General features: G+C 30.6%; 1 protein-coding gene across 1 annotated transcript in view; it reads right to left on the bottom strand.

Annotated features, from left to right (window-relative positions):
* Positions 1 to 14,020, bottom strand: part of LOC111618319 (pre-mRNA-processing factor 39-like) — a 113,002-nt gene that overhangs the window by 58,851 nt on the left and 40,131 nt on the right. Inside the window, exons 4-6 of the mRNA XM_023359819.1 lie at positions 7,148 to 7,269; positions 1,937 to 2,062; positions 1,647 to 1,762 (exon numbers count right to left, since the gene is read on the bottom strand). Coding sequence (XP_023215587.1) covers positions 1,647 to 1,762; positions 1,937 to 2,062; positions 7,148 to 7,269 — 364 coding nt within the window. The remainder of the gene's footprint in view (positions 1 to 1,646; positions 1,763 to 1,936; positions 2,063 to 7,147; positions 7,270 to 14,020) is intronic.

Genomic DNA, 14,020 nt, shown 5'->3' with positions numbered 1-14,020 from the left:
AACAAAAATTGCAGGAAAAAACTGTTAAAAATTAAAAAACAACACATAATACAGTATAAACTGTATAATCAAACACATCAAAAATAAAATGTAAAAAAGCATTGAAAACATACTGAATATAATACAAGCGTGAGAGATTACTTGGGCACACAACAGATGGCAAGGTTTCGGGTGCATTTTTTCCACTGCACATGAAGTTCAAACTTCAAAGGCTCATATGAACTCTGACACAGATTTTTGTCAAATTTGGCATTCAAACTCTGAAGCATTTGAAGTCAGAGTTATTCGAAGTATGAGGTACCACTATAACTTAAAATGGGTTTGTTTTTTACTCAAAACTATTTATGATCAAGGATTTCTGATTATTAAATATAACTGATCTCACAACAAACTTTTAAACATTAAATATTTGAAAGTTGGATAGACTTTTTTTTTTCTCTACCTTTTTAAGTTCAAACCCAAATCCTTCATGATGGCAAGCTAATCTTTACTTTGTGACCATCTGGCTAATTAAAAGTTCATGCATCAAATTACAATAATCATCCTGAAACAATAGTCATGCACACTCAATACATAAGTCCCAATATATTTAAAATTCTATTTAATAAAACATTATTTTTAACTTTTTCTAATCTGTAATTCTTTTTATTGTATATGTAAGCATATTCTCATAATAAAGACTGTTTTATGATCACTTAGCTGGAATAATTCAGAGGTGCATACAGAGAAATTCAAGGAAAAAAAAGTTCTTAATACAATACTCTCTTGCTAATCTGACTTCTCAATTATCCAGCATATCCCTTATGTTTCTCTCTTGTTCACTATATACAGTAGAACCTCGAAAACTCGGCCTAATGTGGACCGAAGAGTGGCCGAGTTTGTGAAAATGCCGGGTTATCAGGAATGGGGTTAAAAAAGGATAAGTATGCGTGTTTCCTCAGAAAATACTGTACTGTACTTGTATGTATTGTTTGCTTGAGAATACGACAGAGAATAAACTGCCCAAATACCCTTAAATAAACAAAGGAAAAGTACGTACTTTATGAAGGCATAGAGCCTTTACTACATGAAAATGAAAATTAATGAATACACTGTGTACAGTAATTTACCTGATCAGACCTCAGAAAAATACTTTATGAGAGCTTTTATACTTTTATAAAGCTGTCTATAATGAAAATTAATTAACTAAGGATTTTTTTGCCCTGCCAGGGTGTGGCCGAGTTATCCGGAGTGCCGGGTTATCGAGAGCCGAGTTTTCGAGGTTCTACTGTATCTCCAAAAATAATCAGTACCAAAGAGAAACAAGTCATGTCACTCATTGCCTTTAGGCCTACACACACAGTAATCCACTCTTGCTAATATGTTACTCCTCTGTGCAAAGAATGGCCACATTAGCAAGAATTTAATGTACATAATATATAATTATACACACAAATTATGATTCTGTTATGTTTATAAAAATCTATATAAGATAATTAACCATAAACTGGCTTAAATCAAACACATGTAAACTAGTAACATTTAATTCTAATTATATTTTTCATATTAAAAATAAATCTATATAATAGCCTGAAAATGATAAATATTAGATTGTACAGTACATACTGTATAATGAGCATTAATTATGAAACATAAAATAAACTTACTCTTTTATTTTTTTGTAATTATTTTCATTATCAGCATACTGAGTTTTACAAAAATTGATATAATGTATCCATAAATCAACACTTAATGGAATTGCTTGAAGACCACGTTCAAATACCTATTAAATTTTAAAATATTTATATATTTTTAAATTCAATTATATAAAATTCTTATTATTAATTAAATTATTATTTGATTAAATTGGATTAAAATTAAATTATTCAAATTAAATTGCTTGATTACTTCTAATAAATAAATTTAAAATATTTAAATATTTTGAATACAAAAATACCTCTTCAGCTTTATCTGGTGTACTCATTTTCTTTTCCATGTCTGCATATTTTTTCCAATAACCATAACAATATGGATAATGTTTAAAAAATTCATCAAATGCCTCTCTGGCAGCCAATAAATTATTCTATCAATAAAAACAAAAATTCAATACTTTCAGAGAAAGTATACATTATAATTAGTATATTAGTAAGTTCTTAGTAAAATGAAACACTAATTTTGTATTATTACTATCTATCATATAGTATTATGTAAATTTACTAACTGTAAAATTTGAAAGTACTATTGATAAAAATTAAATTGTTAAAATCTTGAAAAATTTTGTATCATATTCTAGTTGTTACTTACAATGAATACCAAATTATAAAAATAAATCACAAAACAGAAACTCATATTGATATTGATTTAATAAAATATTTTTTTACCACCACACTAACTACAATATACTTTTACTAACCTAAACTATTTATTATAGTATTAATTAATAATACTAATTCACACCATATATATATATATATGTGGATTAGTCAAAATCAAATTGAGGTCAAAATCAGTCTCAATACTGATTTTGGCCTCATTAAATTAAGAGAAAGTCTATCATTTCAAAATTAGTAATCACTTTATCTGAATAAAACATAACATAAATCATGAAAACCTTAAAATCTAGTAGGTAGTTTTGGAGAACAAATGCTTTTGATCATTTTAAATGGCCATTATCAGTTATAACAATTATTGTCAGGTTCAAGGCTTGAATCTGACAATGATTGTTATAATTATTTAGCTAATGATTTACATAAATTTAAATCACACTTTTGAAAATAATATTGAAATGGAAATATACATTAATGATTTCAGAAAAAATAAAGTTTCTAAAGTCAGCCAAGTTATTTGAAAATTCATATTTTATATTTGTCAGTTATTTTTCAAAATAAAACAAATATTTAAAACTAATGTAAAAAGAAATTTTATTTCAAAAAAGTGAAGTGTCACTTAACATAGTCACAAAATAAAATTAATAGCTAGATTGAGGCCAAAGTGTTAAACACAAAAACATGTACGTCAGACGTTCAGCACCGCTTTCCCGTAAACCTAGAAGTTTGACAATGGTGTTTGGAATGTCGAGCATGATTCCACTGACTTTCCAAACACCATTGTCAAACTTCTAGGCTTATAGAAAAGAGGCGCTGAACGTCCTACGTACACATTTTCACATTTAAAACTTTGGCCTCAACCTGTCTATTAATAACTACAAAAAGTAATTGATTTTTCTTCAGTACTTATATCACATTAAAAATCTGTATATTCTGACTATAATAGTTATTACAAGTTCCATTATACATTAAAATATCACCATCAATATAGTTTTTTTATTGGGAAAAAACTGATGTTAAATATTATTCAAGATTTTAATATTTTGATATAAATAAAAAATTTTAAAATACAGCAGAATTCATTTATTGTAAACAAAGATATTTTTATCAGTCATTTAATTTTAAATTTTGGAATATATTAATTCTAATAAGTTAAAATATAAAACTTTGCTTATTGTAATCAGAAATCAATTATAACTTATCTTCAGTAAATAGATATTTTAAAGCTGTTTTTTTTTGTGATATCAGCCTCAACATATACTTAATAGTGTGCAATCATCACCAGTCTCAATTAATGCTTTCAACATTAATTCTTTAATTGTAATTTGTAATTGTAAATTGCAGTATGATAGTTTAAATTGTGGATATCTTTACTTCAATTATACACTAGCTGTTTTAAAGGTGGCACTAAAAATGGTAAGTAAACAACAAACAAATGGTGGATGAACAAGCAAATATTTATTGTGACATCATCACAATGTCAGGGCTGCAATTTTTAATCATATTTTTAATTTATTTAATTTAAAATATGCTCTCTACCTCAAATTAGTAGTGTCTTGCCCCTGTACATTATACTTTTCCTGTCAGAAGGGTCATGCCAGTCATCTATCTAACTCAGTGTTTCTCAACCTCTAACAAATTGTCGCCCCCTTCAATAAAACCATTACATAGTATTGCCCCCTTCACTTCAAGATTCCGATGCCAAGGGCCAAGGCTAACACCAAATTCGTACTTCATTGAATAGACTAGTGACTACTATATTGTTATTTGTTTAATTATTGTAGGATATAACGAATAAAATATCTAATTATTCTTAATATAATGTTTTACTATATCACCCAGAAAATTGTTTTTCGCTCCCCCAAAATATAAATTGTTACAAATCACTCCCTCAACATGGAAAAACACCCACATGAGGGTGATATCACCCCGCTGAGAAACACTGATCTAACTCTTTCAGGAGAATATTTTTTAATTGAAATAACATGACTTCTGGTTTGTATCAAAAGTTCATATATAGTTAATTGGGACCTCCTGGCCTCAAGCTTTCCATGTATGGTCTCAGCTTTCATCTATGTAACTCCATTTTTGAGATTAAGGAAAAACAGACAGATGACATTGGGAATCTACAGATCTACAGTTTTTTCAAACTGCAGTCTAATTAACTGATGATGGTAATCTTCAAGGTATACATTTTTTAATTGTTTTAAAATGTCCTTTTTTTATATTAAGAGTCAATAAAACTACAATATTCATTAATTCTATTCTTATTTACTTACCCTCTACTTAACCCTTTTACTACAACGTGTTTGTTGTACTTTACCCTTCAAAACACCAATACAAACTGCATCACTTAAGATTACTAAGTTTTTTATCTTTAAAAAATTCACCAAAAATCAAATTTTTATCATAGATATACAAAAAAAAAATCACATATATTTATTACTTTATGTAGTTTTCATCACAATGGTGTATAATTGTTCAGAGTAAAAATTATTTACATAAAAAAAAATGTTATATTATGACCTAAATTTTTGATGTTATAAATTACTTTACTTTGACAAAAAATAAAATTGTTCAATTTCATTATTTATTTTTGGCACCAAGCCAGCACGAAAGACAATATTGTTTTGTGTACATGATGTTATAAGATTTATGCATATTTATCTATTTTTTGTGAACAATATCACTTTATACAAAACAGTCTATATATACTAGTTTTCTGTCTCTGATAAACTCTTTTAGGTTAGCAGGACATTTCATTTTAGTAGACAGTAGGCAACTTTAGGCAGTAAATGGAAAATACCAAAACTATAAAATAATACAACACACTATACAAAGAAAAATTGATTAGTAAACTTGCTTTTATTTGTTTGAGAAAATAAGTAAATAAAATAAAACTAGAACAAAAATATAAAATATATNCCCGGGCAACGCCAGGCTCATCTGCTGGTCAATTATAAAGTATTATTTTGTTTTTCAAGTTAGTTTATTGACTTTGGATATTTTTAAAGTTACTTCCCTAATAAACTAAATATAAACATCCCAAATGGAAATTTAGATACATTATATTACATCAATTTTTCAGAAATTTACATTACCATTTCTTTTATTTCTATCCATGTGTCAGAAATCAGAATTAAAAATTTGAGACCAGTTTAATATTAATATGCAAAATTCATACTAAAAAAATTAGTAAATATATATATATATATATATAACTTACAGGCAGTGAGCAGCAGCAATAAAATATCACCAAATGCAAGTAAAATGACACAGAGAATTTTTGATTAAAATTAACATTTACAAAATGACGATTTTTCATCATTTTGAAAATGTTAATTTTAATCAAACCTGAAGCCAAACTGGCGATATATCATCACATCATCATAGAAGGGTTAAGGTTGTCATTTGGTTATTGTTATTGATATAAGTGACCAAAGCAATTACAATAAGCAAATTCTATTATACTAATGTCAATTACTGATTTTTTATATGTAAATACGAAGTGCATTTAAGTTATAATACCTCTGATTTTTTTTCTCAGGACTGGAAACAGATAGAAACATGCAGTTTGTTTTAAAATATGCATGCACTTGTTGTGAATGCATGACAGAGATGGCAGCAGAGGGAGCGAGGACTGTTTTTGATACTTAAAATGGCGATGTTTTCATTACAAGAACAGTGTGTAATCATTTGTTTTCTCCATTTGAGTGGTGTGACACCAATTGAAATTCATCGCCAGTTGAGTAAGATATGGTGATGGTGTCAAGGATGTGTCTAATGTGCATTTGTGGATATGACAGTTCAAAAAAGGCAGAATGTCATGTGACAACAAACCAAGACAATCTCAGCATCGCACCAGCTAGTCTGACAACACAATTGAGCGAGTGGAGAAAGTTGTTTTGGAGGATCGCCGAATGAGTGTGGAACACATCACCTCCAAAGTTGGCATTTCCGTGGGATCTGTGCACACAATCCTGCATGAAGACCTGAAAATGCAAAAAGTGTCCTCCAGGTGGATGCCACAAATGCTGCTGGACGACCTCAAGGCTGTGCACGTGGCAAGTTGCCAGGCAATGTTGACATGTGATGATGGCATGAAAGGAACTTTCTTTTCAATGATTGTGACAATGGATGAGACATGGATGCCATTTTTTAATCCTGAAACAAAGCACCAGCTCAATAGAAGCACACAGACTCACTGCCATGAAAAAAATTTTCAGTAAGTGCCAGTGCTGAAAAAATGATGGTGGCCATGTTCTGGGACAGCTATGGCATAATCCTTACTCATTGCATTCCAAAAGGCACTACGATGACAGATGCATCCAACCAAGATGTTTTGAAGAACAAGTTTCTTCCAGCATTGCGTGAAAAACGGCCAGAAAAGGCTGCATGTGTGCTCCTTCACCAAGACAACACACCAGCACAACAGGCAAACACGACGCTGCAGTTTCTTCATGACAACAACTTTGAAGTGATTTCTCATGCTCCCTACTTATCTGACCTGGCTCCTAGCAACTTTTGGCTGTTTCCAACGATGAAAGACACTCTCCGTGGTCACACATTCACTAGCTGTGCCACTATTGCATCAGTGGTTTTCCAGTAGTCAAATCAGACTCCTAAAGAAGCATTCACAGTGGACATGGAATCATGGCGTCGACATTGTGAAAAATGTGTATGGCTGCAGGGAGATTATGTCGAGAAGTGACACAAGTTTCACAGTTTTTGTGTGATTAATTTGTGAGAAAAAAAATTGGATGTGTTATAACTTGAGTGCACCACGTATAACTTTAAAAATTAAATTCATAAAAGTTACTATATTTTTAGATAATTCTTACCTCTTGTTCAACATATTGTAATAAGTATGTCCATCCTGTAAAATCTGAAGGATTTTCTTTGACAGTTTGCCAATATTTCTCTAATTCAGCCATTTCTTTGTTTGAATCATTTTCTTTCATCTCTGTAATTAAAACATTTAATGAATTTAGGAACCCTATAAACTAGTGAATCTGTGAGAACATTTTTAAAATGTTAATAATTAGGAAAAAAAAGACAAATGACAGCAGATAGAGGCTTTTTGAACTATTATATTGTAAAGCTATGTCAACATCTATGTTACAACACCATGAATGACTTTTGTTACCTCAATACAAACCACAGCCTGTATCATTTTTAAAAACACACACACAATCATTCTGACATATATTGTTTTGTGCTATATATCATAACACATCATTTCACTTAGCATTTGAATGAATCACTTTGTCTGGTGAAACATGGGATCAGCAACAGCTGCTTAAAGTGTGTCCACACCTATATTACCACAAGCCATGATCAATACTGTTCCATCCTTTGATGGTTCTTCAAAGACAAAACAATGGATCAGTGGTAAATCATTCATGAATCAAATTGCATTATTTTTTTTTACCCTTTTTATTATATACTCTTTGTGTTCCTTTTATGTTTATTTGTAATTCTCATTTAACTTAAATTCAATTATTGTTTTGTATTTTAATTTAAATTACAAGTATACTATTCTATATTTTGTTCTATTCCTGTTTTGTTGGATCCTGAAGATGGATGCTTAGATGCTAAAAATATTTGAAATAATTAATAAATAATTTTGCTCTTTGAGATAAAATTGTTTTTATTGAAAAGTCAAATATTAAGTTTATGAAGCAAATTCTTTTTGTCCAATTATTATTATTCTATTCCATGTTAAATACTCAAACTGATGATGGCTAATACAAATGAAAATTTTTATCCAGTAAAAACTGTTTTGCTGAAATAAAAATATTTGTTATAATTAATATATTTTCTAGTATTAATTAAATTTTTAACATAAACTATTTAGACCAGCAAATAATAACTTGTTTAACAATATGTGAATGAATTTTGCAGAAACAGTATATGTATTATATTTGTGCATATGTTTGAATATTCTAATAAGGAGGGAAATTCTTTCTTTATTCTAGAGATAAAACCTTTAAATATAAGTTGCACAAAATGAAGCAAATTAATTTATATATGAAAATCAGATTAAAATCTACAGGGCAATCATAAAGTCCTTCCACAATGAGCATGGAAATAGGACTCCTCCTATTTCCATGCTCATTGTGGAAGGACTTTTCCAGGAATGAAGTAATGAAGATGTGAAAGGCCATGCATTGATAGAATAACCACAGATTTTAATTAGAAAGAGTTTACTAGAATTATATGAAAGAGTCACCATGTATATTAAAAAAACTCTCATTTGACACACATCCAATTTTGAGATAATCAATCTTATATAGTTTTCCCTCAGATACACCGTTAATTCATCTTTAACTTTATTAAATGAGGTACTGGAAATGTTGTCCTCCATTTTTGAAACACAACAGAACTCTTCTGCACATTTGATATTGCAATTAAAGTATCCTTAGTTACGGAAGCAATGAAGAGACATGGATTGTTTCACTGCATGCAAGGTTTGTGGTTTATTCTTGTACACAGTTCATTTTGCTACTCCCCAAAGTTTGATGCCAGATCTAGAGAGCATGGTGACCTTTGTCCTCTCCCAAAAGTGTCATGTAGTAGTGTCATGAGTGGTATGAGAACAGTCTTATTGAAAGTAACCATTCTGTATATTTTTTAAATTGAGTTATTCAATAACTCAATTATAGAATCTCCAAGAAGTTGCATTTAATGTCAACTGTTTCCTCAAAGAAAATGGGCCCAATAATTCTCTCTCTTGATATTGTTATCCACACATTGATTTTCAGTTCATGCAACAGTCTCTCATGCACTTCATGTGTAAACTGCTCCATAAACAAATATTCCAAGAATAGACTGTGCTCAATAAGTGAAACAAAGCCTTGTCTGTAAAGAAAGTTCTATTGAGCATCTCAACTCCTTCCTGTCATAAAAAATCTTGGAAAGACTTGCACTATGTCTTCCTTTTCTCATAATCTGCAGGTTTCAACTCAGCACACACCTCACTTTGTAAGGACAAAACTTTAGCTTTTGCCATAAAGCATTTTTTGCACTTCTGTAACTGATATTTGTCATCTATGCTAACTTCTACAGTGGTTTTGTTTGATTTGCCAACATCTTGTCATTGAATTCAGACAGCTTGCCATCCATTAAAACACTGGGACAAACACTCCTTGCTTCATGTGCCACAGAGCCAGTTCATCAAAACTTAGAGATAAAATCTCACACACTATCTTGATGGAAATTATAAACCCTAGAAACCTTCTGTGAACATTTCTTTAACATCTGTATATATATGTCATTGGCCCTAAACACAGTCTCCACAAGAAAAACTCTGCTCGATGGTGAGCATGATGAGAAACTATGCAGCATCACTAGAGATATGATTACAGCATCAGACCATCTGTCAAATGACACCTCTGTGACAAGTTATGATGTCACCACTCTGCCAAGCCTCATAGGCATGGTCCACTGTGGAGCAACTTTATGATTGGACTGTACATGATATATACAGAGTTGGCAGATATATACAAGAGGCATCCAGAAAGTAAAGAATGTTGGGCTATAAAAAAAAAAAAAGAAAAAAACAGTAATAATTGAAAAGTTTTATTAACTAATTATTACAAGATCGGTTACTTTTCTACATAGTTACCATTTCAATTAAAGCATACCATACTACAACACTAGTTTTTTGGATTTCTTTGTCATAGACTTCCACTGCCAGTTCCTTCAGGCATTTAGTGACAGCTTTCACTGTGTCATCTGTTCCAAAACCTTTCAAATCCACCCAAAAACTCTTTCAGCTTGAGAAAGAGGCGAAAGTCACAGGGTGCAGGTCGGGACTGTATGATGATGGTCAAAAATGTCCCAGCCAAATTTCTGAAGCACAGCTCAAGTAATGGCAGTAGGGTGAAGTTGCACATTATCTTCCTTGATTAAACATTAAACATCATTTTCTCACACTTGCTTCATTCATAATGTGATCACCATACACTTCTATGATTTGTTTATGAATTTCTATAGGAGAAATTTTCTTCACATTTAGAAAATGAACAACACTTCACATTTGGTAAGATTTTCAATTTTTGTATATATTTTAACCTTTGATAAAACAATAACAATAAGCCTGCTATTACTGAAACTCTACATGTGCTAAGCTAACACTTCAGAGAACAAATTGACTTTGAATCAATGGCAGTAATTTACCTACAGAGTGCAATGCGCAACATTCTTTACTTTCTGGATATCCATCATACAACAATTGTGAAATATTTGAAATGGATATAATAAATGCAGCAATGTTTATTTTATGCATTTTGGAATGCATTTTAGAATGCAAGAAATTTCTAATGCATTCATATTAAAAAATTAGATTATGCTTGTGCATAAACATGAAAAAAAATCAAATTTTGGCCTCAAAGTAAGAGATGTCCATGAACTTATTTAGTTTCAAATATTATTTCTGTAGTATGCAGAAATAAAACTTCAAATTTTCTTTAACAAGTAATAGGACAGAAACAAGCATGACTGCTCAGAGAATTAACAAGTCTAATTCATGGTGTCAACAAACTCCTTGCCCTACTTCTTGTGAATAAACTTTTTATTTCAATGAATATCCTTTACATGATAATATATACCAATATAACTGTTTTAAAAGTTCTGTATTTATTTATATATGTGTTTTCAAACAAGTTACTATAAATTATTTTTGTTTTGTCGTCAGCTTTATAATGAAATGGACCATAATATGATAAAATATTTTCACAAATTAATTTGTTGAATAAAAAAAAATCACATTTTCTGGTACATAAATTAATTACCATATTTTTCAATTTGATTGTCAAAAGTAAAAAACCTAAAATGTTTTACTTTTGACATTGTTGTTATTTCAACTTTGATTATGTGTATAGTTACATTTTTTTTTTTTTACATTCATGGCATGAATCACCTTTAAACACCAATGTTTTATATGATAGACATTTAAAAAATAAGACTGTTTTGACTGCGGTGAAATTATCATCTGGATAGTTTGCACTTTCACTATAGATTTTGTAGAAAACCATTCCATGTCTCTTCTTAAATTTAGCCTTCTGCTGCTTAGAGTCTACTATGTTCCAACTGTTATCCAAACTGCTTGGCTTTAAGTTTTCCATCACTAGGAATATCCTTGTGTCTACACTGTACAAACTACTTCAGCATGAATTTTTCAGCATCTGAATATTTACACTTTCTTTACTGTTCTGTCTGATTCTGTTGTTCATTGAAGTTTCCCAAAATCCTCTGTCTACTTTTCAGATTTGTAGAAAGAGTACACAATGGAATATCAAACTATTTGCAATTTGATTTTTTTCTTTTTGCTTTCCTCAACAGTCTTTATGACGGATACCTTTTCTGCTATTGGCAAAGTTTTTAGTTTTCTCTTGTTTGCCATTTGTATCTGTTTTAGAGTGAAAATGGTAAATACATCAATTAATCTGCAATCACAAGGTAACAGCCATTTTCTGCAACTACTAGTTTTCTCACAGGCTAGTTTTACTAACAAGTAAGCTATGATTCCATGATATCCTCATACTACATGCTATCCAACTATCTGTAAAAATTTTGGTTCAAAAAAATTTCTTCCATTTAGGAGTCTGACTTGTCTTAACCCCTCTCCACACTGGAATGGTGGAGGGGGTTAAGACAAGTCAGACAAAAGTCGGACAAGGGGGTTAGCTTCAGTGAACACCCATATATTGTATTTCTTTAAATTTTATACAGTTTATGCATTTTATTATATTGATTTTAAAATTTTTTGTATTTCTACTTACGATATTTATCATCTATAAGGTGATAAAGGTTTAAAGGAGAGTTGAGATTTGTTGGATGTACAAAGAGAAAAGGGGGTTATGGAAACATGGACGAGAGGAAGGAGTAAAAATTTCAAGAAAAATGTGAATGTAATTTATGGGCAGCCCCTTATCACAGGACCTCAAAACACCACTGCTGAAAATCACTACCTTACTACATGTGATCAAGTATAATTTTTTTCCCATACAATCACAAGTATGTAATGATTTTAAGCTTTGATGTCATCATCAAAATTATCAATGATGTCAAAAATACTGTCATGGATGTCTCACAATTGCTACAAGAGTCAGATATACATTTTATAAGTTTTGTCAGCTATGCATGACATGACATGACATGGCAGTGTGCAAACCATTAAATCTTGAATGCTTCTTTATAAGATAATTTATTTCTAGCTGTATCATCAGCTGAACTGATTTCAAATTATCTTGCTCTATCACAAAGTTCCAAGGACCCCCCAATGGGAGCCCTTGGAACTTTGTAATATGCCATAGGCCTATGTTTTGTTTACAGAACAAATGTTCTGTAAACAAAACATATGGCATTGAAATTTTTCATGTGCAGAAAAGACAATTACAGAATTTTTCAGAATCATCAAATTTGAGAAACAACATTATATAGGTGTAATTACACGTAAGAAGTTGGCAGAAAATGATCACATTATACAAATGTGTATGTTTGTGTTTTAAAAAACTGCATGTGACTGCAGGTTAATTAATCATTATCAGTGATGAGAATGTCAACAAGCAATTCAAACTTTACAATGATATTTATACAGTATTAATCTTTACTTCCAAATAAGGAGATACAGTACATATAAACAAAATCAAAATTGAATGGTAAATAACTCAGAAAGTTGACAAATCACAGATGTGTTTGTTATATTTTAAATCATTATTATTTTTAAAACTTTTAGATTTTGAAAATTAAAAATGTAATATTAATGTGCTATGATTTGATTAATCAATTTGTGTTTGAAATCAAGATCATTATGTGCAAATTTTCATGAAAATTCTGAACTTTACATCATGCAGCAGTATAATTCTATACAATAACAATCTTCAACTTTCTGATACTATTGTCCATTCCCTTGAAAATATAAAGAAAGCACACAAAATTAGACATGAAATAAAGTTTCCAGATCTAAAATTTTGTTAACTCAAAATTTTATTTCAAAACCACTACTTCAACTTATAGATACATACAAAATGCATTAAATCTATGGGAGTTAAGTCAGGACAAAAATAAAATTCAAGTTGAAAGTTTGACTTATTGAGAGTCTATTGTACAGTACTATATGCTTAATACATTCACTGCAGTAATATTTTAAAATATAACACCATTACACACTTATGCTTTGTTTCAACTAAGCTAATAGTGACATTACATTACAAAAATCACTGATAGGTGAACTATTAAAGAATGTCAATATACAATACACACCAAAGAATCATTACATTATGACCTCCTGTTTAATACGACATAGGACCACCTTTCGCCTGCAAAACCGCCAACACATGGCAAGGCATTGACTCAACAAGGTGCTGGTAGGTAGTCTGAGGTATCTGGTACCTGGACTCACCAGCTGGTCCTCCAGTTTTTGAACATTGCAAGGTGATTGTGTGGCAGCATGAATTTGATTTTCCAGGTGGAACCACAAATGTTCAATTGGATTCATATCAGGTGAATTTGGAAGCCAACATGACTTGAAATTCACTGGAATGTTCCTTGAACCACTCCATGATGATTTGGGCCTTATGACATGGTGCAGTATCCTGTTTAGGGATTGCAATCCAGTTGGATTTTTGCTGGACCAACATCATTCCAGCTGGAATGATGCGCAGATGTTTTTTGGTGCAATAAAGTGTTATCTATCTATCTATCGAAAT

The sequence above is a fragment of the Centruroides sculpturatus genome, unplaced genomic scaffold (assembly GCF_000671375.1).
Source record: "Centruroides sculpturatus isolate CEXI.00-Female unplaced genomic scaffold, Cexi_2.0 scaffold92, whole genome shotgun sequence".
NCBI classification, from domain to species: domain Eukaryota; kingdom Metazoa; phylum Arthropoda; class Arachnida; order Scorpiones; family Buthidae; genus Centruroides; species Centruroides sculpturatus.
The sequence above is the reverse complement of the archived record's forward strand: the minus strand, read 5'-3'. Positions and strand labels throughout refer to the sequence as shown.